At 55.8% G+C, this 23,357-nt stretch overlaps 3 protein-coding genes across 15 annotated transcripts in view; 2 read left to right on the forward strand and 1 right to left on the reverse strand.

Moving 5' to 3' along the window:
* SEMA7A (semaphorin 7A (John Milton Hagen blood group)) overlaps positions 1 to 8,585 on the forward strand; it is a 30,851-nt gene extending 22,266 nt beyond the window's left edge. For 12 of the 13 annotated variants that reach the window (XM_031555245.1, XM_031555247.1, XM_031555248.1 and 9 more), the window contains 9 exons: positions 647 to 757; positions 1,709 to 1,848; positions 2,186 to 2,364; positions 2,570 to 2,678; positions 3,376 to 3,574; positions 4,555 to 4,670; positions 5,247 to 5,398; positions 5,973 to 6,040; positions 6,769 to 8,585. In XM_031555245.1, the coding sequence (XP_031411105.1) occupies positions 647 to 757; positions 1,709 to 1,848; positions 2,186 to 2,364; positions 2,570 to 2,678; positions 3,376 to 3,574; positions 4,555 to 4,670; positions 5,247 to 5,398; positions 5,973 to 6,040; positions 6,769 to 7,127 (1,433 nt within the window). In that variant the 3' untranslated portion in view covers positions 7,128 to 8,585. The remainder of the gene's footprint in view (positions 1 to 646; positions 758 to 1,708; positions 1,849 to 2,185; positions 2,365 to 2,569; positions 2,679 to 3,375; positions 3,575 to 4,554; positions 4,671 to 5,246; positions 5,399 to 5,972; positions 6,041 to 6,768) is intronic. The other variant, XM_031555243.1, reaches the window with a different exon arrangement.
* Positions 8,586 to 11,893: 3,308 nt separating this feature from the next.
* On the forward strand, positions 11,894 to 15,903 carry LOC100543260 (cholesterol side-chain cleavage enzyme, mitochondrial). Its single transcript, XM_010717201.2, has 9 exons — positions 11,894 to 12,196; positions 12,434 to 12,589; positions 12,975 to 13,174; positions 13,468 to 13,671; positions 14,308 to 14,468; positions 14,544 to 14,710; positions 14,861 to 14,939; positions 15,085 to 15,276; positions 15,603 to 15,903. The coding sequence occupies exons 1-9, from the start codon at positions 11,952 to 11,954 to the stop codon at positions 15,723 to 15,725; spliced, it is 1,527 nt and encodes a 508-aa protein (XP_010715503.1). The 5' UTR covers positions 11,894 to 11,951; the 3' UTR covers positions 15,726 to 15,903.
* Positions 15,904 to 15,999: 96 nt separating this feature from the next.
* CCDC33 (coiled-coil domain containing 33) lies at positions 16,000 to 17,929 on the reverse strand. Its single transcript, XM_031555204.1, has 5 exons — positions 17,367 to 17,929; positions 17,173 to 17,261; positions 16,843 to 17,039; positions 16,383 to 16,737; positions 16,000 to 16,303 (listed from the first exon to the last, which is right to left on the reverse strand). The coding sequence occupies exons 1-5, from the start codon at positions 17,581 to 17,583 to the stop codon at positions 16,055 to 16,057; spliced, it is 1,107 nt and encodes a 368-aa protein (XP_031411064.1). The 5' UTR covers positions 17,584 to 17,929; the 3' UTR covers positions 16,000 to 16,054.
* Positions 17,930 to 23,357: the final 5,428 nt, after the last annotated feature.

The following is a 23,357-nucleotide window of genomic DNA, read 5'->3' on the forward strand; positions in this document are numbered from 1 at the left end:
CTGCAGCTGACTGTCCGTTTCCCCTCGTCCTGTCTCCACGTACCACTGAAAAGAGACTGGCCTCACCACTATGGCCGCCACACCTCAGATATTTATAAACCTGGATCAGGTCCCCTCTCAGTCTTCTTTCTCAAGGCTAAACAGACCCAGTTCACTCAGCCTTTCTTCATAGGGGAGATGCTCCAGGCCCTTCACCATCTTTGTGGCCCTCCGCTGGACTCTTTCCAAGAGATCCCTGTCTTTTTGTACTGGGGAGCCCAGAACTGCACACAGTACTCCAGATGAGGCCTTACCAGGGCAGAGTAGAGGGGGAGGATCACCTCCCTCGACCTGCTGGACACGCTCTTCTTAATGCACCCCAGAATGCCATTGGCCTTTTTGGCATGAGGTTCCCTTCCAGAGTCAGAGCAGAAATTATCCCTGCTGTTCTGTAAGAAAAAGTCTTGAGAGCGTTCCCTGGGAGTCCTGCCATGCCCACGCAATCCTAGACAGGGAGGTCTGGGTTTTTTGACCTGTATCCACCATCTGTGAGTCCCCTTCACCTGACCACGTGTCCAGATACTTCTTGGTTCTTGCTTTTATGCTCACATATCCTTTTGCCCCCTCTTGAAACACCTCATTGCAAATGAGCCTTCCTCTCCCACAGATCCTAACATCTACTCTACCATCAAGAAAAGCCAGCAGAATGGCAAGATTCCCCGCTTCCGACGAGTGAAAGGGGATGGAGAACTCTACACAAGTGACACAGTGATGCAAAGTGAGTACAGGAGCATGGGACCTGTTGCTTTGCCCCAGCAAGCAGCTTCATCTGGGATCTGTCCCCCATGGTGTGGCAGGGAGGGACCCAGCAGCTCTCTGCAGCTCTCTTGCTGCCAGGTGGAGGGAATTTCACCTCCTTGCTTCTGCACCAAGACAACTGGCATGAGTTCCTCTTGCTCAGAGGAGGAAGGAGGGGATGGGGAAATGGAGAGAAATGGACAGCAAGTCCCATGTCAGATGCTTGTTGTGTAAAGGTGCCCATCAGCTGCTGAGCGGTGGTGGAAACAGGAAGAACAACTTCCATTCTGGGCAGCGACTCTTTCCAAATCCCCAGCCGGGTCATGACCTGGCAGCAAGAAGCTGTTGGGCTGCTAGTGGAGGAAAGAACCCTTCTCAATTTCTGCAACCTTACTGCACTGTCTTCTCCTAAGCCTTTTTTATCAAAGACAAAAATCCAAGTGACACTAAGGCCAAGCAGGACAGCAGGAAAAAGCCTCACAGACCCAGAGCAGTGGGGTTGATCCCATGATGACACAGAATTCCCTGCCATGGGGCCACCATCTAGCGATGCCTGGAGGGACCGTACTGCTGCTGAGGATGCCCTTTGTGGCAGCAGTGTATTAATAGGAAAAACATTACTGGGTTTTCCACACTAAACACAAACAATGAGGCAGCTTGCTCCACTGAGGGAGCCTTTCTGTACAAAGCCAAGGCTTCACTGGGCTCTGGGGATTTGCCCTGCAAGGAAACAAGTGCATGGAGGAGAGAGAGGAAGGGGAACACATGGGAACGTGGTGGTGCATGAAGAATGGTCTTTAGTGTGCTGTGTCTGGTCAGGTACAGAGAAAAGGCTTGGACCTGTCCTTTGCCCAGACCCACCAGTGGGTTTGTGTTTCTGAAGGGTGCTTATTCAGACCAAAGTTTTCTGACTGCTTGCTTCCCTTTCCAGACCCTCAATTTGTCAAAGCCACCACATTAAAGCATGAAGATTCTTACCAGGACAAGATTTACTACTTCTTCCGTGAAGACAATCCAGATAAGAGTCCTGAGGCACCCAGAAACATTTCCCGAGTGGCCCAGCTGTGTAAGGTACCATGGGAACAGTGCATGGTGGGGAGGCAACATTGTCCCAGAGGTGACAAATGGCCATACCAGCTCATCTGGTATTGTCAGCACATGAGTTGGCCCCTCTGGCTCCCTCTAGCCACGTCTTTTGGCCTTCCTGTCCTTGGGCTCCCATCTTGCTTGTAGGGACAGACAACACTGTCCTGTCTTGCTGGGATGTTAGAGATAAACAAGCATTACAGTGACTAGCAGCAAATATCTCTCCGGAGCATCCCCCAGTTATCCTCCTAAGATGCCATACAGAGGGGAGTTTGTGTTGTTCTCTATCAAGCCCTGACTCCCTGCTTTCTTTCCCCTCCAGGAAGACAAAGGTGGAACCAGTTCACTCTCTGCTTCCAAGTGGACCACCTTCCTGAAGGCCAGCTTGATTTGTGTCGACCCGGCCACCAAGGGCAACTTCAACTGGCTGCAGGATGTCTTCTTTGTCAATGCAAGTGACTGGAGGGACTCCAAAGTCTATGGACTCTTCACAAACACCTGGTAAGAGTCTTTGCAAAATGGGGGATGCCTGTCCCATGGGTCTTGTCCTTTCCTTCAGCCCTTTGTTCTCTCTGGCAGGAACATGGGTGGAAAACAGCCAGAATGGACATGGGCAGCAAAGGTGCGACACGCAGCTGTGCCCCAGCCATGCCCCAGACAAAGGCCACTGTATCCCTGACCCTCTCTTTTGTCTTGTTTCCCACAGGGGAAGCTCTGCTGTTTGTGTCTATTCTTTTGGGGACATTGACAACGTGTTTCGGACATCCAAGCTCAAAGGCTATGATGGTCCTGACCCGGAGATCAAGCCTGGGCAGGTGAGTAAAGGATGAAAGACACCCACATTAAGCAGAGAGGCCTCCTAAGATCCCTGCTCTGCTGCTGTCAGAGGAGCTGGGGCAGGTGAGGGTACCAACCAGCCAGCTGAGAGCTGGGTGCTGTTCTCAGACAGGCTGTGGCCACCGTGGGAAGGATCTGAGCTTTATTACTGGAAACATGAGGAGGCTGGTCAAGGTCCAACACTTTCATGGAAATTAAAGGGGAGTGAGGCTCTTATGTACTTGGCAAACAGGTCCGAGATCTTATTTGAAGTTGGAGGACAAAGCCTCGCATTGTGTTTGCTAACACAGAATTTTTGTCTGCAGCAATCTGTGGCTTGACTCTACAGTTCATGGTGCTCAACTGACCTGGCAGCAAACAACTGTGTAGGGAGAGGCTGTTCTAGGCCGGTGGGGGATGGCAGGGTCTGAATTTGCTAAATTGAAACTTTTGCAGTAAGAGAAAGGCTGTTGGGGCTGCCAGGTGTGTAGATAAGGTGTTTGCTATGTGTTTTCCAACTGCTCTATGATCCTGTGTACCTGCAGAGCAGCCTGCAGGCTCTTTGCTATGGGAGGAGGCCCTGGGCATTCTGCTCTAGGCTCAGCTGTGCCATGTCATTGCTTTCCTGCCCTCAAGTGTCACCCCCACATACCTGCCTTCCTCTGACACAGTGCCCTTTGTTCCCTCTCGGTGCAGTGTGTTCCCTTTAGACAGCACACCCCAAGTGAGACCTTCAAGATAGCTGACAGCCACCCAGAGGTAGAGAATCGAGTGGAGCCCCTCGCACCCACCAGGAGCCCCTTATTTCACAACAAGCACCGCTACCAGAAGATTGGGGTGCACGAGGTCTCTGCAAGCGATGGACACCAATACACAGTGCTTTATCTGGCAACAGGTACCAGGAACCTTAGCACAGTGCTCTCTTTCCTGCCTTGCTGCCCAGGCTCACACCCTAGAGCTGTGCTCATCCTTTTTTTTCTTTTGCTTTTGCATTTGCATGGTATTGGAGCTTGTTTACTGGCATGAAAAAATGCAGACAAGTCTTGGTGGTCTGGGTTGGAGGCAGTGGATGCTCTTGTTGTTCGTATCTTGCTAAAAGCTTGTGCTAAATGCAGCTGGTGCCTTCCAAATTCTGCGAGGCAGCTTGCTTCATGCTGCAGGGCTTGATAGGGCTTCCCACTTGTGCTGTGGTGGGCATGGAGACACCTGGAGTGAGATGAGGGGTGATCCTGTCCCCTGCCTGATGCCTCTTGGGAGGTCCTGCCTCACCTCCCCTGGCTGCACTGAGTAAGGGAGCTACTTGGGGTAGGGAAACTGAGACAATTAATTACACAAGAGTAACTGGTGAGATTGCTGATGCACATTCCACCAGGATGAGAATTGCCACATCTCTGTCAAATTGCTCGTTTTCTTGAATTACCAATTTCTGAAGTCATTTAATGGAGGAGGAATTGATTTGCTTAAAAAGCCAGAAAGGTGGAAGTCCACGTTTCAGCCCCAGGCAGTGGGGATAAGGCAGAACAGAACAATGTTTGAGTTTGAGAGCTGTTGGTTTGTCTTGCAGCTGAACAAAGGGCCAGGCCTCCAGGGGAAATCAGTTCCTCATAGCTCTTGGCTGGGAGGGTGACAAAGCTTTGCTCTGGGTAGCACTATTGTTTAAAGGGTGATTTCCTAAGAAAATAATTCTGAGAAGGGTTCCAGTCTCCCTTGGGTGGCTGGTTTCAGGGACACAGTCATATCTGGCTCTTCAGAGTGGGTATAGTGTGCTGCAACAAGGGCTGAGCTCACAGAGCTGCTTCTCTGTCTGGTTTTCCCACCCCTGGCTCTAGTCCCTTTGCTTTGCCTTCATCGGGGCTCTCCTGTCTTGTTTTCCAGACAGGGGGTCCATCCACAAGGTAGTAGAGCTGCCAGGGGGAGTGCATAACATCATGGAGCTCCAGGTCTTCTCAAAGAAGGACCCGATCCAGTCCATGATCCTGGACCACGAGAGGGTAGGTCCATAGAAAAGAAACCAGTGGCTGGGGCTGTAGTTGTAAAAGCAAGCAGGAGGCAGGGATAGGCAGTTTAATACCAGCTCCTAGATATGGAAATAGCCTCTGGGTGGGTTTGTGGGGGGGGGTCCTCACAGCTGGGCTGATGCCCCCAGTGCTGGATAACTGTGCAGCGGGCAAAGAGATCTCTCCTGGAGGCGAGGGAAGAGCGAGGCTGTTTGCTGCCTGGGTCAAATCCCAGCACAGAGTTCTGCTTCCCCTGCAGATTCCCTCTCCTTTTCTGGCCTTGCTGGCAGATGAGCTGTCAGACAATGCTGGTGCTCCATCCCGGAGGTGAAAACATTGCTGGCACCGATGGAGCTAATTTATTTATACCTAAGGCTGGTGGGGGAAGATAGAGAGCAAGCAACGTATGACTGCATTGCCTGGAGAGCTACCAGCCCTGCTGGTGGAATCCAACCCAGCATCGCAGCGACTAAAGCTGTAGGAACATTTGTACAGAGAAGCGCGAGACGTTCGCGGGGCGGCACTGGGACAGGTGCTGGGAGGATCAGCCCCTCTGCTTCCCTCCCGCAGGCGATGCTGTACGTGGGCTCGAGCAGGAAAGTGGTGGAGATAGCCATGGATATGTGTGGGGTGTACCACAACAACTGCCAGAGCTGCCTGCTGGCGAGGGACCCCTACTGTGGGTGGGCCGACGGGCGCTGTCAGTCCATCTATCGCAACCGGTACGTGGCACGGGCAGCTCACTGTATCTCCATCAGATTTGGCTGGATGTGTTAGCTTGGGAAATGCCCACATCTTCAGTGTACCCTTTCCTGGCCACTTGGTTTTGAGACCATCTTCCCATCAGAGGCAGATCTCACTGTGTCCAAGCAGTGCTCAGTGCTGTTCTGCTGCCCTGCACCTCTGCAGGGCTCTGTCTCTCTTGCAGCACCTCTGCTGTGGTGGAGGGAGAGATCAATGGGTTTCGTACATCCTGAGCACCCAGATCCCCTTTTCCCCTTAGAAGTGTGCATAGCTTCATCACAAATAGTGGTCTGTTATGCTTGCCTCAATGAAAATTAAGATCTACTGATCGTGATGCTCTTTAAAGTGGTTGATTATGGTGAGCTGCTGTGTCTCACATTTGTCACCCACCAACCCCTTAAGTGTCTGGGGGGCGTTTTTCCCCACCCTGCTGGTAGTGGGGTGTTTAAATGTTCTGATCCACTACAATCCCTATGGGCAATTCCTTTCTTAGCTCCAGAGTGCTGCTTCCGTGCTGGTACTGCCTTGCTAATGCTTGTTTCCCTCTGCCAGGGAGGTGCGTCAGAACCTGAACCTGGAGCCGTGGCAAGGAAAGTGCCAGAATGGTGAAGTTAAGGAAGGTATGTGAAGGGTTTGAGCTGTGTGAAGCAGGCTGACTGATTCTTGAGTGTTAGCACAGGCTGGGAGAGCTGTTGCTACTCAGTTTTGGTGAACTCATTATGACTGTGCTGTGGCTGAGACACCACGGTATCGGCTCGGAGTCAACTGCTACGCAGTGTGTGTGCTAAGTAAATACAAGGCATGAGCTGAATGTTTGTCAGGCCTTTTGGTATGCAGTACCACAATCGATTCTCATGGCACACTGCTGCTTCTCATAGCCACAGATGTCCCTTAGGTAGGAATGATCTAAGTGACCCTGCCCAGCCTGCGCTGTGCAAAGCCAACAGACATTAGGAAATATCTTGCCTCCTACCCCCAGACACGCAGTCTGGCTGCTGTGCAAACACACTCGACTCACAAATAGACCTTCGTGCCAAGGAGCTGTCAGCACATCTGTAAACCTCTCCAGTGCTGTAAACAGTCTTGCTTGGCCTCGTTTCCCCTCTGTGCTAAACCTGGCGCTGTGGTAGTGTGAGGTCTTCTGAGCTGGCTGAGGGGGTTCAAACTGTTTTGCTGGCATCCAGGGAGAAGAGTCCTATGGATATCACCAGGTGTGGTCTGTGCCCTGCCGTTATCATTAAGTGCGGCGTGTCCCCATCAACCCACCTGTTCTTCCCTGTGGGTCTGCAGGGCAGTGTGTGCTTCCTGGGGATTCCTGTCTCATCCCACCCTTCCCAACTTCTTCCAGCAGACAGCTACCAGAACGTCACCGTCGTCCCTGTCGTCCCTTTCTCTCGCTACTACCTCAACTGTCCCGTCGAGTCCCACTATGCCACCTACAACTGGTACCACAACAACACCCTCATCAAGACCTGCAACAACACCCACCCGCAGCCGGACTGCTTCTACTTCATCCAGAACGTGAGCCACACTCACTACGGCCGCTACATCTGCGTCTCGGAGGAGGATGGCTTCAGGCAGGCTCTGGTGAAGGAGCACCTGGTGAACCAGCTCAGGTTCATGTCTCAGAAGGGTCAGGCCACCATGACTCTTGCATCCTGGCTGCAGCTGCTGCTCATGGTGGTGTTGGTGGAGCTCTTCCACTGAGCACGACACGGCCGCCTTCCCAGCTGCTGCCACTCTTCCTGCACTTAACGTGAGGCCAGACCCTTGCTCTCGGTCACTCCTTGGGCACTAACCTTTGACTGTCCCCAGCAGGGTCCCGGCTCTGTGGGCAGCAACTCTTCCATCTTCGGAGTCGGTGTGAGGAAGAGGCAGCTACAGGGCCACATGGAGCAGGGCTTGGGGCCAGGAGTGTCCTGTCCCAAGGGGGACATTCACTGTACCCATAGGACTTCAGCCTGCCCCAGGCACACGCCGGTAGCTCCGTATTGGTGGTCCTGAGCACGCACCAGGTGCAGACTTTGTTCAGGAGACTATGCAGATGTGCATGCACTGATCCTCAGGGCACGACGGCTCCTCTCTTTGGGAACGTGCATGTGATGAAGAGGAGGAGCCAGCCCTTGGCCTTTCGAACTGGTTGGCCTGCGCTTCTCTCCAGGGTGTTAGTGGCTAACAACAAGCTGAAGTGGCGAGCAGCTGGGATCTCCCAGTGTCACTTGTGGGTCCCGTTCTGCTCTGGAAGGGTTTTGTTGGTTGTTCAGAGGGCTGTGATGTGGGAGAGCGACCGGGAGCTAGCACTGACAAACTGCAGGGAAGGGCAGGCACAAAGTTAGCGTTTTGCATGGATAAGACTTGGAGGATGACTTAGCTATAGATTCGGGGTGTGGGGGAGGACAGACCAAAGGGCCCTAAGATTTCCTAGAGACTGGAAGGAGAGGTGGAAGCCCCAGGAGGCCCTGGGGAGACGTTAAACGCACAAATCCGTGCAGGCAGCTAGGGGCATCGCTCTGCGGACAGCCCTGCTCCCAGTGCCCCTTTCCCCTTGGGGAGGGACTGGGCTTCCTCAGGGAAAGAGGAGCCAGGCTGTGGGTCTCAGGGCTTGGCGACCGCTTCCACCCCTGGGTGCTGCATGATGAGACAGGGGAGGGCCAGCACCCCCCCGCCCTGGGCTCTGAGGCCTCCAAGCAAGATTAAACTGTGAAATATGGGATATTGTCCCTGTGCCTAGGCACAGAGGGTGATCCCACACCTTGTCCGAGCCCTCCCCTGCCCTATGGACTGCTGGAATCCCCCCAGCCTGGTGGGCAGAGTGCTGGGCAGGCTGTGCCGCCAGCTGAGCCCTGGGGTCTTTGGGCAAAGTGTGTGGGGGGGTGTAGGCAGAGCAGAGCTTCCTACAGCACTACGTTCCCACACGACCCCCAGAGCCTAGCATAGAGCTTCTTACATCTCTTCTCAAAGCACTTTAACTTTGTCAACTAACAAATAACCTATTTATTATCAACGAGCAATTGCTGTACTTGTCTAATTTTCTAGCGTGAGAGAAAGCGGGCTCAGAGTAGAGAAAGGAGGGAAATAAAACAGCTACCAAAAAAAAACAAAACCCTTTCCAAGCTGTGACCAAAGTGAGAATGTGATCATTGAAATAAAGAGTGGATGAGAGCACGTGGGCACCATGCTTCTTACTGGGCAGCAGGGCTGCTGGGGTCCCCATCAGGGCCACGCAATGTCCCCATCCCCAGCTCTGTTTAACCCTCCACATTTCCCACTGATCCTTTGTGCTCTGTTCCGGCCTTTTCCATCCCCATCACTCAAAACGTCACCATCGCAGACCTTTGTGTCCCAACTTTAACAGCTTTGTATGTCTTGAGCAGTCATGCTTGTATGGGGAAACCAGAGCAGGATGTGGGCTCTGGGCTCCCCACGTGGGCTGTGCTGGTAAAAATAAAGCTGCCAGGTGCCCGTGGGTGCTGCTGTGGCTGGGATCTTCCTGCCTTGACGTCAGGAGTGGCTTTTCCCAATGGCAATGTCACAGGACCCTTTTGCTGAAGCTTCGTAAGGTTTGGGACTGTGGCTTCGTCGTGGAGCTTTGTTTCAGGGCTTTTTCACCCCTGGGCTCCTTCCTGCAGGTAGGAGTGGGAAATATTTGGGAATTATCATTGCTCGAGTGACAGCTCGCTATAGAAGCCCTATTTCTTCATTTTCTCTCACTCTGGGGCTTGGCAGCAGACGTCCCAGCAGCACCATATGTGACGGCAGCACCCTGATGCAGGGAAGGAGAAGCGAGCCTGAGCTAAAAGGAGAAGTGTGAAGGCAGAAAGGAGGCGGGGATGGCCAAGAGAAATGGGAATGCGGAGCTGCAGTGCCGCCCTTGAAGTTTCATGAGCCCTTCCCTGTGCTCATGGAGCAAAGGGAAAAAGGGGGGGAAAAAACTGACACTGAATTTCCTAAAAATGGAAAAAAAAAGTGTTGGGTTTTTTCCTTCCTAGCTGCGCTTCCCCCCCAGCCACTCTGTGTTCTACGAGCAGAAAGCTTGCCGAGAAAGCACGTGGGGAGAGCGGCCCTGGGGGCTGCACAGGGAAAATGTGGTGATGGAAAGAGAGAAACCCAGCGCTCAGCACCTCACCCTGACTACAGCACATTGTTCCCCTGGGTTATTTCGGGGTGGTTTATTTGAATGTGGGTGTGTTTGCACAAAGGCTGGGTGCTGCGTGTCGCTGCTATGCTTCCTGCTATGCTATCATTGCAAAGAGAAGCACTGCCGGTCTGGGACAAAGGCTTTGTGGGGTTTTGTAGCAGCTTTTGTAGGGCTGCAGGATGGAGCTGGCGCCTGCTGCAGGGATTGTCTGTGCTGTGACCTTGGGTGCACGCAGGGCTCGCTGCAGACAATAGACCCAGGAAATCCTGCAAAGGTGAGGTTCCGTGAGAAACCCTGCAGAACTGGGCTCTGACTGCACGCCCTGTCTGTGACATGCAAAGATCCTGAGGGATGGTCCGTATGCCTTTGGGTCTCTAGTGTGCCACCTGCACCCACAGCGTCCCTTTGTGTACCACCTGCACCTACATCATCCTTTTAGGTACCAGCGATATCACCTGCACCCACAGCATCTCTGTGGGTACCACCCTCACCAGCAGCATTCCACTGGGTACCAGGGATACCACCTGTACCTAGAGCATCCCTTTGGGTTCAGGGTTGCCACCTACACCCACAGCATCCCTTTGGGTACCAGATGCTCTCTATACCCACAACATCCCTTTGGATACCATCTTCACTCACAGCATCCCTTTGGGCACCATTCTCACCATGAGCATCCCATTGGGTACCAGGGATGCCACCTGCACCCACAGCATCCCTTGGGTACCACCTGCACCCACGCCATCCCTTTGGGTACCACCTGCAGCTACAGCATCCTATGGTGTACCAGGGTTGCCACCTGCTCCCACAGAATCCCTTTGGATACCGTCTTCACCAACAGCGTCTGTTTGTGTACCACCTGTACCTACAACATCCGTTGGGGTACCAGGGATGCCACCCACACCCTTAGCATCCCCTTGGGTACCACCTGCACCCACAGCATCCCTTTGGGCAACACCTGTACCTACAGCATCCTTTTGGTAACCAGATGCTCTCTGTATCCACAGCATCCCTTTGGGTACCATCTGCACCCACAGCATCCCATTGGGTACCAGGGATGCCATCTGCACCCACAGCATCCCATTGGGTACCAGGGATGCCACCTGCACCCACAGCATCTCTTTGGGTATCATCTTCACCAACAGCATCCCTCCGGGTACCAGAGAAACCACTTGTGCCTACAAGAAGCAAAAAGTCCATCAGAAAATGCTGTTCCCATTGACTTCAGGTCAGAGTATGGGTTGTAGTTTTGGTGTAGAGGAGCAGTTTGACCTCTCCTGTGATAAACCACTGCACTCCCAGCACCGGATGTTCCAGATCCCTGGAAGACGATGGGGTTTTTCCACACATCTGGCTTCTGTGGGCTGTGTGGAGGCGAGGCTTTCACCCCCAGATTGGGGTTTTCCCAGCATCTCCCACTGTGTAAAGTGTGATTTTGGGGAGAAGCACAATGGGGTGGTCCTTAGTCATCCTGCTCACGGGGTGCAGAGTGAAGAAAGCCCCATGGGTGGAAACTGACAGTGAAACACCCACGTCGGGATGGAAGCATCCTACATAAGTGACATGGGGAAAAGCCCCTTTGGCATGGGGGTCCCACTTGTCACCATCAATACCACGGGAAAACACGGTCACAGCCCTGCCCCCTTAGGGGAAGCCCCGTTTCCAGCCCCCTCTTTTTCACAAAGACCCCAAACCACTGCATTTCCCGCACCCAAGTGCCATACGCAACAGGAACCGATGGTCCAAACGCCCCCAAAGGGCCATTTTTTGGAGGGTCCGTTTGGAGGACCCGACGACACGCGTCGGGAAGGGGACAGGTGGCTGTGTTGGTGGCAGTGGATGGGACAGGCGCGCCCCCCGGTGCCCAGCGCTGAGCTCAGCGGTTTTGCTCCTGAACTGGAAGGAATAAGGGCTGAATAAAACTAAAATACTAAAAAAATTCGCCGAGTCCCCACTTCGGGAACTCAGCAAATCCCCGTTGGGTGGCTGCTTTCAGCCCTCCGTCAACCCAGGAACCTCTCAGGGTCACCTCTGCAGGCTGTGCCCTCTGAAGCTGAGCTGTGGGGGGGAACCAGCAGCACTGCAAGCACTTTTGTAATTTGTTTTGTAGGGAAAGCAAAACATTTTGAAGGCAGGGAACCATGTTTTTGTGTTGGAATGGCTTTTACTGGGGTTGCACAGCCAGCATCAGCATCAATGCGGGGCAGGAGCAAGCTCCCCCAAGCGCCGTCCCCCAAAGCAAGGCCACCCCCTGCCCCACATCCCAACCCTTTTTGGGGCATTTCGCCAGCGCTCAGCCCCGTGACGTGCTGGAGGCGGGCAAGAGCTCCTTGCCTTGAGCCCAGGATTCAGGGATAAGAGCGAGGTCACCCCGGCCGTGTGCTCGCCCCGCTCCCATGCTCTCCAGGGCTGCACCCATAGCGGGCAGCTTTCAGGCATGCCGCTGTGCTGGAGGGATCCCAGCCCTCACGGGGGTCCACTGCCCATTGCCCAGCCCCCCAGGAGCTCGGCCCTTCGACCAGGTGCCGGGTGAATGGCGAACGGGTTGGCTTAACCTGTACCACTTTTGGAAGGAGGGCGGCTTCCACAACGTCCACAACATCATGGCCAGCAAGTTCCAGCGCTTCGGGCCCATCTACAGGTGAGGGTGCTGGGGGAGAAGGGAGCTAAGGGGATGCTGAGCTGCCTTGGTGCCACAGGGATGGGCAGGAGTTGGGTCCCCTCTGAGCTCACTGTGGGGTTGTGACGGGGAGCAAAGTGGGGATTCGGGGAGGAGATTTCCCAAAGTTTGGCATTTTGGGAGAGGTTGGATATGTGTATTTATTTGCACTGCTTTAGGCTGAAATCCTATTATCTTTCGAACTCCTAATGGTGGTAGGGAGAAGTTGGGTGTCTACGAGAGCGTGAATATCATCAGCCCCCGCGACGCAGCCACGCTCTTCAAGTCAGAGGGGATGCTGCCCGAGCGCTTCAGCGTGCCCCCATGGGTGGCATACCGTGACTACCGCAACAAGCCCTACGGCGTGCTCCTCAAGTGAGTCGCAACCCAAAAATGAGAGCGCCGCCACCACCCACATCATCCCCCCAATAGGAACCCCAACAACGAGAACACCACCCACGTCGCCCCTAATGGGAAGCCCAAAAGCAAGACCCCAGGGCTCCACCACTCCAGTGTGAACCCCAAAGATGAGACCCTAGGGCTCCTTCTCCACCCACATCATCCCCAAGTGGGAACCTCGAAGATGAGATCCCAGGATTCCGCCGTCACCCACACTGTCCCCAGTGGGAACCCCAAAAACAAGACCCCGTGGCCCAAAACCCCATGCACTGGGGGTGGTGGGAAGCCGCGGGGCGGTGGGGATGTGGGACGGGGATGGCACCCTCAGGGACACTTCTGACCCTTTGCCTGTGTTCCACAGGACAGGGGAGGCCTGGCGCTCGGACCGCCTGACCCTGAACAAGGAGGTTCTGTCACCGCAGGTGGTGGACAGCTTCGTGCCCCTGCTGAACCAGGTGAGCGAGGACTTTGTGCAGCGGGCACGGGCGCAGGTCCAGAAGAGCAGCCGGGAGCGCTGGACGGCCGACTTCAGCCACGAGCTCTTCCGCTTTGCCTTGGAGTGTGAGTTTGCCCCCGAAAAATCCCCAAAATGCATCTGGGATGGGTGGTGTGCTGCCTTTCCCCTGGCTGCATCCCTAGGGATGCTTCTCCCCCAAAGATTTGAGGTCTTCAGGGATGTACTCTTCACAAACAAGTAGGGAACAACTCGACATCTAACGGTAGCACAGCATTTTATGGCCAACCCTACTCAACCACAATGCCAAAATCCTCCAGGAAGCCTGGGGTTGGCCATAGTGGAGGGCCTGCAGTCGGGATCCCATAGTCTGGGTCCCCTGATGGGTGCCATGTTGCAGCTGTGTGCCACGTGCTGTATGGGGAGCGCCTGGGGCTGCTGCAGGACTTTGTGGACCCGGAGGCGCAGCAGTTCATCGATGCTGTCACCCTCATGTTCCACACCACCTCGCCCATGCTCTACGTGCCACCCGCCCTGCTCCGCCACCTCAACGCCAAGACATGGCGTGACCACGTGCATGCTTGGGATGCCATCTTCACACAGGGTGAGTGCTCTTCCTCCATGCTCCTCATGGGCTGTCCAGTGGGAATGGGAGTCCTAAGAGCTCACCTTCATCTCACCAGCACAGAAAACTTCTCCCACATCCAGCTGCCCACCTTGGGGTCAGCGAGGCCGCTGTAGGGCCACTAAAGCTAGGAAGCCTATCCGGAGCTTGTAGAGTGGAGTGGTGGGGAACTATGCAGGAGCACGAACCGTAGTGAGCATCACATCAAGAGGAGCAGCAGGGTCAGGGAGGTGGTGGCAGCTGGGACAACAACCAGCCTCCAGGGGGACAGAGATGGGGGACAGCTGATTTTGGGAACAGCTGTGTCCCACCTGCTTTGCTCACCCAGCCCAGCTTAAAGAATGAGCAACTCTACGGGAAAAGCCACCAATATGTGGCAGCAATGTGCTAAGGTTGCCATTCAATCGTCACCCTCATGGTGGCACTAAGACTTGGCGGATCAGATTAATGATGGGACTCGGTGGTCTTAAAGATCTTTTCCAATCTGTATGGAAAGCCCTTTCCAAGACAGATGATTCTATGATTCTGTGACTCCACGGAACCACCCCAGCCACAAAGCCCCACAGTCTTGGGTAGCACGCAGGCACTCAGTCCAATGCTCCAATATTTCCTCAGCTGACAAATGCATCCAAAATGTTTACCGGGACATCCGGCTGCAACGCAAGAGCACCGAGGAGCACACAGGCATCCTCTTCAGCCTCCTTGTGCAGGACAAGCTGCCCCTGGATGACATCAAGGCCAGCGTCACCGAGATGATGGCGGGCGGCGTGGACACGGTCAGCACAGGGCAGGGTTTTGGCGGTGGGAGTGGGGCAGTGCATGATGCTGAGTCCAGCTCTGCCCTGCTGCAGACTTCCATGACTCTGCAATGGGCCATGCTGGAGCTGGCACGGTCCCCAGGCATCCAGGAGCGGCTGCGGGCAGAGGTGCTGGCGGCCAAGCAGGAGGCACAGGGGGACAGGGTGAAGATGCTGAAGAGCATCCGACTGCTCAAAGCCACCATCAAGGAGACGCTCAGGTAGCCAGGAGGCAGCGGGGAATAGAAGAGCACCCAGCTCCTTCTTCTCCCTGATTTTCCGTGTCAGCACGGGAAGCCGGTGGGATGGACATCCCATATGACAGATGGATGCAGATGTCCCACAACCCGGTGACCCCATGCAACCCACAGGCTGCACCCGGTGGCGGTGACGCTGCAGAGGTACACCACGAAGGAGGTCATCCTGCAGGACTACCGCATCCCCCCCAAGGTGAACCCTGGGCTACGGGGTGAGATGGGAAACCGGGTCCTTCCTCATCCCCTTCTGCTTTGTTCTGGGCCAGATGTGGGGCACTAATGGGTGACAATGGGGAGGATATGGGCACAAACCCCTAGGGATGATCCTTCTCCCCCAGACGCTGGTGCAGGTTGGTCTCTACGCCATGGGACGGGACCCTGAGGTCTTCCCCAAGCCGGAGCAGTTCAACCCTGAGCGCTGGCTGGTGATGGGCTCCAAGCACTTCAAGGGGCTGAGCTTTGGATTTGGGCCACGGCAATGTCTGGGTCGCCGCATCGCCGAGCTGGAGATGCAGCTCTTCCTCATGCATGTGAGCACTGGGTTTTGGGGTGGGGTGGGTCATGGAATCATCTGGGTTAGAAAAGACTTTCCATCTGAGTTGGAGAAGACTTCCAGGATCATCAAGATTCCCCAGGATCACAAACCCAACCTCTAATTTGACTTAACTGTTGTTAAATCACTTCCCTAATTGCCACTTCCTTAGTGCCGTGCCATGTTTCTTAAATTCCACATTTGTGCACCTAAATGCCATATCCACGTGTGTTATTGCCACATCCATGCCCTTCGTGCTGGAAGGGACTTGGTGAGGATCCATCCCCACCGTCCCCCACTTGCTCTTCCTTCCTCCCAACCCAGATCCTGGAGAACTTCAAGATCGAAACCAAGCGGGCGGTGGAAGTCGGGACCAAGTTCGACCTCATCCTCGTCCCTGACAAACCCATCTACCTGACACTCCGTCCTCTCCAGCGCCAGGAGTGACATGGGGGTCTCCAGTTGGTCCCAGCTTGGGGACAACTCCATCAGCTCAGTGCATTCAGCCTTGGCTCCAGCCCTGCTTACGCCATGGGGGGAGATGGCTGTCCCCTTCCATTTTGCTTCGCCACTGATTTGCTCTGTATTTTCTGCACCAAAAGCAGCGGATCCTTGTGAGCATGAATTTTTGGGTGTCTCTGGGTGTCTCCGGCATCCTGCCCCAGGGAGACTCCCTAGGGCAGCGGGTCCAGGGTCCGGGGTCTCCTGGGGGGTAAGGTAGGGTCTGGGGGCCATTTCTGGTGGGAGATATGAACACTTCTCAGAGGTCTACAAACCTACTCTGGGGTTCTCACCTTCCCCATGTCTTCTGGGAAATCTGAGGCAACCCCCCCAAAATGTGAGGTGGGGCTCCTCCCAACAGCTGCCAGCCCCATTGCAGGGTATTCCCATCCCTCCAGGATGCTCACCAAGGTGGTGGCATGCAGAAGGCGCGAGGCTGAGCCCCCAAAGCCGTGGTCCTGCTCCAGCAGCCTAGTGCCCAGCTCCTGCTTTTCCCGTGCCCATCTCCTTGCTGCCTCCTCCAGCTGTGAGGGACCAATATTAGGCTGCTCTGGGGGGGTACCCCTGAGCCTCCCCAGATCTGGGGGTGCCGATGATGCCCACCTGCCTCTCCATTGCTCGCCCACGAGCTTGTGCCTCCTCTAGCTTGGCCAGCAGGGACAGCTTCTCTGTGCCACCAAAGGTGTCCTGTGGGGGCTGTGGGGTGCTGGGGGGCAATGGGGGGCGTGGGAGCCTTGATAGCTCCTCCCGCAGCCGGCGGTTCTCAGCCAGCAGCAGGGCGTGCAGCTCCCCAGCTGAGGCTTCACCTGCAGGATGGAAATTTGGAGTCACAGGGGATGTGGTGTCCACCATCCCTTCTGCACAGGCTCTGGTCCCTGTGGGGCGAAAGGACCAGAAGGGACAGATGCCCACCTGCTGGCTTCTCAGCACTCCTGGAGAGCTTCTCCTGAAGCATCCGCTCCATCACTCTGATCACCTGCAGGAGGGAACAGGCACACCCTCGTGTCTCCAAGGGGTGGGAACAGCTTGTGGTGGTGGCACTCACAGAAAGTTGGGAAGGGACTATGGGTCCCATTGGCTCCCAATGCTCGGTGCACCCACCTGCGTCCCCAGCCCACCACGACTCACCTTCTCCTGCTGCCTCACCATCTCCTCCAGGCCCTTTGTTCTGGCCACCTCCTCCCGGCACCGCCGCAGGGCAGCTTGCTGCTGTCTGTGGGCTCGCTGGAGCAGCACCAACTCCTTCTCCTGATCGTTCTTCTGCAGGAAGGAAAGGGAAAACCCCCAGGGACAGCATGGCGGGGGGCTAAGTAGCCTCGTGGGGGATCCCCAGAGGACCTGCTGTATGGCCCCAGGCTTCCACCTCATTCCCTCCCCATCCCCATCCCAGTACCCGGATCAGTTCATTCTGCAGCCGCTGCACGCGATCCCTCAGCTGCCGCATCTCTGCTGTGCTGGACACCAGTTCTCCCTTCAGGGTGGCTGCAAGAGCCCATGCCACATCCTCAGCACATGGAGGACAGCACAGTCCCCTCAGCTGTGCCAAGGAGAGGATTCTCCCACCGTCTGCCTTTCCCCACCACACACCCAACCGGTCCAGGATCTCTTCCCGGGTCATGACATCCACGTCCCCATCAGCGAGCAGAACACGGCCCGGCTCCTGACGCCCAGCCAGGCTGTGCCGTAGATGTCCATTCTCCACCTCCAGGCTGGTGACACGCTGGTGCAGGGACACAAGGTCACCCGCCATGCGTCTCAGCGCCAGGCGGTACCTGCTCACCTCCTGTTGGCACAGAGCACACATTTGGCACCCTGCCACCAGTGCAGGCTATGAAACAAACAGATTTGTCCTCTTGCAACCTCTCTTCTCCATCCATCCATCCTTCTGTGCTCCAACCACTCATCCATCCTTTTCTTTTATTCTCTGGTCATCCATCCTCTTCTCCATCCACCCGTCCACTCATCCATCCTTCTCCTCTCCAACTGTCTACCTTTTCCTCCATCCATCCACCCATCCTTGCCTTTTCCACTCATCCATCCTCCTCTTCTCCTTCTGTCCTCCATCCCTTCTTCATCCATCTACTCATCCATCAACCTACTCTTTCCCTTCCCTTCCCTTCCCTTCCCTTCCCTTCCCTTCCCTTCCCTTCCCATCCACTCACTCTTTCCCTCTCCCTATCCATTCTTCTCCATCCGTTCACCCTTTCCCTCTCCCTCTATCCACCCTTCTCTCCCCACCCTTCACTTCCCCTTCTATACATCCTGCACCCCCAAGCCTCTTCCTCCCCACCCACCACCTTTCCCTACACCCCTCAACCCCAGCAAGTCCTGCAGCCTCTGCCTCATTTCTCTTCCTCTTCTTGTCAACCTATGAGGGAAAATCAACTCTCCTGCTCCTAAGGGCTGCAGAAGTGCTAGAGCTGGGCTTAATCTCAAGCTTCCCATTCCCTGTCCGTCAGCCTCTGTGCAGGGGGACATTCCATCATCTATGAGGGAAGAACTATCAGCGGGGCACATTTTAATGGACAGACAGAGCAACATTTCACCAAAGAAGCAGGTACTGGAGGGACAGATCCAGAGCGGGGATTTTTCCTTCCTGTTCCCCCTGCCTGGCCTCTCCCCGCGGCCACATAGGAGGATGAGGATGAGGATGATGCAGCTGTGGCCGCGGGAGCAAGGGCAGCACATGGCCCTATTTGGGGGGGGGGAACATTCCCAAGGTTGGGTTTGCTTGGGTGGACACAAAGCCAGGCACAGCTCTGGAAGGACAGCATGAAGCTGCTGCATTTGCATGAGCACCCCAACCCTCACCCTGCTGAAATAAACCCCCTGAAATAAAGGGATAGCTCTTGGATAGGGGTGGACCAAGTGCATTTTTAGGAAGGGGAGAACCTCTTTGTTCCATGACACTAGTGGGTGCCAAAAGGAGAATAATCAGCAGAGGGACTGCGTGTTAGGAGGCAGCTGAGCCTCCTGAATCCCTGCCAAAGCTCAGCCTTGAGGATGTCCTTCCACAGCAGCAGGGGGGGTCTGGCAGCACTGAGTGGCCTTGGGGTGCCGACACAGCAGGGCTCTGCTCCTTGCATGAAAGAGGGACACCAGCAGCTCTGTGCTCGGACCTACACCCCCCTTGGGAAGCAGGATCCTGGGGGTGTCACCACAGCATGCTCACCTGCTCCTGGGGGACATGCTGGGACCTGTGGACAGAGAGCAGGGGGACACCCAGGGCTGATTCCCAGGTGGGATGCAGGGGACCCCGCGTAGCATCACTGTGTGCCCCGTACCTCTGCTGTATTCTGGGCAGGATGTTGGACATGGCATCAGCTGGTGGCAGGGCCACGGCATCACGGCGGACCTGCAAGGGGACATCAGTGCCAGCAGTCCGCATTGGCCCCACTGAGCCATGCAGCAAATGGGGGAGTGCTCACCACCTCACCTGGGGGCTGTCCCCAACCTGGGGATCTGCGGCTGCCACCGGAGCAGAGCTCAGAGTCGTGTGCTGTGTCGGTGGCATCCCTGCTGTCACCACAACACAACGCTGCACTGCTCTTAGCAACCCGGCTGGGCTCCCTCCTGCGGCAGCCCTGCCCCAGTTCAGGGCAAAAACGCTGCAGTTTTGCCCCAAAACCCAGCAGGCAGGGCTCGATGGTTGTAACACCCCCCAGAGCCACCCAGCCCCAGCCCCCCTCTGCCTTATCTCCCGCTCCCAGCATGCAGGCAATCTGGTGGCAGGTCCCAGGCGGCCCTTTGGTGCTGGCACCTCATTTCCATGCCTTGGATCTCCGTGCACTCCATTAACTTCTGAGGGCTGCGGCCCGCTCAGATCCGCAGGCAGCGATGTTGGGGTGGGCTGAAGTGGAGCTGAGATGCTGCTCACATCTCCAGCTGGAATTTGTGGGGTTTTCAACCCATGCTCTGCTCCCCATATCCCCACATGGCAGGGGACATCCAGCAAGGGCTGTGTGTGTCCCATCTCCGCATCCCCCCGGTGCTGGCAAACAAAGGGGCCGGTGTGGGTCGATGGAGACCCTCAGTGCCTCATTCTAGGGTATGAATTTTTCATCACAGAGCTGTAGGAAGCATGCAATTATCCTCTCCATCAATAATGCACGGGGACTGGAGACCCTTCCCCAACCTCCGAGCATCTCCCTCTGCCACCGCTCACATCCCCATTTGTTCGCCCCAAAGCCTCCACCTATCCCAGCAGCAGTCAGCAATGGGATGGGGCACGGGAGGAACAGGGCTGCCCACTCCCATAGCCCACACTGGGACCTCAGGGGAGGGCAGGGTTAAGGATATTTGCTCTCCTTTTCCCCTATACATGCTTCCTACCATGCATGCATACATCTCTCCTTCCTGCAGGGGTCTGGGATGAAAGGCTGCGCAGCCACATCTGAAAGCACACAGGCTTTGAAACTCCTGCTGATTTTTATTTTATTTTTTTCCCCTCCTTCTTTCCCCCATCATTTACAATCCTCAGAAGCTTTCCCTGCCCGCCGTGCCATCCCACACGCCTTTCATCCGCCCCGAAGAGACGCAGCCCCCCCCACTCCTCCTTCCCCCCCTATCGGCTTAGGCCAAGTTTTGTGTTCTTTTCCCTCTTTTTGTTTTTTACATATTTACTTAACAAGTCGCCCAGAGATGCTTTGATGCCCCCAGTTTGCTGGCATCGATTCCTCCCTCGGCACTCACTCTCATCCCTATGCTCCCTATGGGCTGAGGATGCCTCAACTCGTTTCACTTATGAGCCCAGAGCTCACAAAGCTGCAGATCTCCCCCTATCCCCCCCACACCCCCCCTAATAAACACATCCCTGGACAAGCACTAATCCCGACTCCGCTGTTGTTCTGACGAGGGGATAAGCACAGATTTGCTTATCGGAGCGAAATTGCTGCAGCGACTTAGGCAGATTAGAGGGAAAATTCCTCTGTTTCCCCTCTTTTTGGGCACCAAAGCTCCTGAAGCCATCAGGAGGGAATTTCTCCCATTCCCAGCACTTGGAGCCTGCCTCAGTTTCCCCACGTGGAGGAGCAGCGCAGCGTGCAGCTTTAGGTGTGGACGAGGTGGTGAATCTGATTGAACCCAGGTTGAACTCGGGATCTGGGAGGGTTGGGGGGGTTGGGGATGGGGGCATGGGGGGGTGGAGGTTAGCCCAAGCATCGCTATTCAATTTGGGAGTTAATTGGATCGGATCGAAGGCGCTCATCTGAGCTGAGCCCCATTTAGTGGGGATGTCAGCACTGCACTGCTGCCTGCTCCGGGCTGATAAGGCTGCAGGAAGCAATGATCCCACAGCCTCCCAGCCCCCGAATCATAACGATATGTACAACCAGGAGGTGCACACGGAGCAGCGACGGATGGAGCCGCCCCACGGCACCGCTCTGGGGGTGCTGCGGGGCACAGGGGGCAGCCCGGGATCCCATCTATCTTCCTGTTTGCTGACGTATCGACCCCATGTGCTGACACAGCTCTGCGGGGAGCACCGATCCATCAACGCCCGCAGCTCGGAGCTGTGCTCTGGTGTTTCGTCTTCTCACCCCGGTCGGTGTCGGTCCCGGCGGGAGCGGGGCGGGCACTAGATGGCACTCGGGATGCGGGGCCGGCAGCGCCAGGGCAGCTCCGGCAGCTCCTGCAGCATCCTCACCTCTTGTTACGTCTTCACTCCTTCCAGCACCTTCGTCCCTTGCAGCATCGTCACTCCTTGTTCTATCCTCACCCTCCCTGCAGCACCTTCACGCTCCTTGCAGCATCCTCACCCCTTATTACATCCTTACTCCTAGTTGCATCCTCACCCATCTGCAGCACTCTCGTCTCTTCCAGCACCTTCATCCCTTGTAGCATCCTCACCCCTTGTTACATCTTCACCCCTTGCAGCATCCTCACTTCTTGTTACATCCTCACACCCCTGCAGCACCTTCACCCCCCTTGCACCATTCTCACCCCTTGCACCATCTTCACCCCTTGCAGCATCTTCACCCTTGTTGCATCCCCACCTCTTGTTGCATCCTCACCTCTTGTTGCATCCTCACTCCTTGCAGCACCCTCATTCCCCTGCAGCATCTTCCCCCCTTGCTGCACCCCCATCCCTTGCAGCATCCTCACACCTTGCTGCACCCTCATTCCCCTGCAGTATCCTCACCCCTTTCTGCATCTTCACTCCTTGTTACATTCTCACTCCTGCAGCACCTTCACCCCCCTGCAGCACCCTCATCCCTTGCAACATCCTCATCCTTTGAAGCACCCTCATCCTCTGCAGCATCTTTATCCCTTTCAGCATCCTCCCTCCTCAGATCAGCCCCACTCTGCAGCCTCATCACCGCTTGCAGCATCCCCTTTCCGGTCCGTACCGTACCCCGTACCCCCCTTCCCCCCCCCCCTCCCCCCTACCCCGACCCCCTAACCCCCCTAACCCCTACCCCTACCGTTCCGTACCCGTACCGTACCCCTACCCCTTACCGTTTACCGTTACCGTACCTACCTCCTACCCTTACCGTTTCCGTTCCATTAAATACCCCGTAACCCCCCTAACCCCTTACCCCGTTTACCCGTTCCGTACCGTACCGTACCTACCTACCTACCTACCTTCCGTCCGTCCGTCCACCTCTACTCCTCGCACGTACTACCTCCTACCTTCCTCGTCGAACTCACACCCTGTTCGATCTCACACCTGCAGCACCTTACCCCCTCGCAGAACCTCATCCCTTGCACATCCTCAACCTTCAAGAACCTCATCCTCTCGCAGCACTCCTTTATCCCTTTCAGCATCCTCCCTTCCTCCTAGATCAGCCCACTCTGCAGCCTCATCACCGCCTTGCAGCCATCCCCCCCCCTCAGCACCCCAATCCCATTCGCAGCATCCCCATTCCTTGCAGCATCTTCACCTCTCACAGCACCGCCACATCTTCACCTCTCACAGCACCATCACCCTTGCAGCCCCTTCACCCTTTGCAGCATCCCTTCACCTTGCAACCCCAGCCCCGCACTGTGAACACCAAGCATGCATCTCCAGCACCGCACTCCCTGCCAGAGCCCTGCATCGCCTTGCTTTCCCCACGCCCCACCATAATTAAGGCATTCAAGGTGAGCCCCCCCGGCATGTACAAGCAAAAGCCTTTAGGTTTGATCTCAGGGCTCAGCAGTGAGGAAGTGACAGCGCTGTGATCAACGCGGCCGCGCCGTCGGGGCTGTCATGTCGCTGCCACTGCACGCATGGCCCATTAGTAGGGTGTCAGCCCCCATCGGCGGGGCTGTCAGCAGATGGCTGTGAGCCCCCAGCACCTTGCAGCATCCGATCTGCCCCCCTCCCTACGTGCAGGGTGGGCTGGTGGCAGCCCCCCGCCCGCCGCCCTCCTTTACGGCAGCACCCCGTTAGGTTGGGCACGGGAGGGGAGCCATAAAGCTCAGTGGGTTGGATGGAAAAATAAATAGCTTTTCTTTCTTTTGATTTTATGATATGTGTATTTTTTTCTTTATTGCTAATTCTCTTTCTGCCTTTTCAACCTGAATTGCAGCCCCCTACCCGCTGCAACACCCCCATCCCTTGCAGCCCCCCCACCCATTGCAACACCCATCCCTTGC

Source organism: Meleagris gallopavo, chromosome 12 (assembly GCF_000146605.3).
Source record: "Meleagris gallopavo isolate NT-WF06-2002-E0010 breed Aviagen turkey brand Nicholas breeding stock chromosome 12, Turkey_5.1, whole genome shotgun sequence".
Lineage (NCBI taxonomy): Eukaryota > Metazoa > Chordata > Aves > Galliformes > Phasianidae > Meleagris > Meleagris gallopavo.

What these genes read in the sequence shown, in the direction of transcription:
- LOC100543260 (XM_010717201.2), top strand. Translation starts at nt 11,952, where the DNA reads ATGCTCTCCAGGGCTGCACCCATAGCGGGCAGCTTTCAGGCATGCCGC. An exon ending in TGGCGGGCGGCGTGGACACG is followed by an intron (nt 14,469 to 14,543) that starts GTCAGCACAGGG and finishes GCCCTGCTGCAG; the next exon opens with ACTTCCATGACTCTGCAATG. An exon ending in TGCAGCTCTTCCTCATGCAT is followed by an intron (nt 15,277 to 15,602) that starts GTGAGCACTGGG and finishes CTCCCAACCCAG; the next exon opens with ATCCTGGAGAACTTCAAGAT.
- CCDC33 (XM_031555204.1), bottom strand. Translation starts at nt 17,583, where the DNA reads ATGTGTGCTCTGTGCCAACAGGAGGTGAGCAGGTACCGCCTGGCGCTG. An exon ending in AGAGATCCTGGACCGGTTGG is followed by an intron (nt 17,262 to 17,366) that starts GTGTGTGGTGGG and finishes GGGCTCTTGCAG; the next exon opens with CCACCCTGAAGGGAGAACTG. An exon ending in GGCGAGCAATGGAGAGGCAG is followed by an intron (nt 16,304 to 16,382) that starts GTGGGCATCATC and finishes GGTCCCTCACAG; the next exon opens with CTGGAGGAGGCAGCAAGGAG.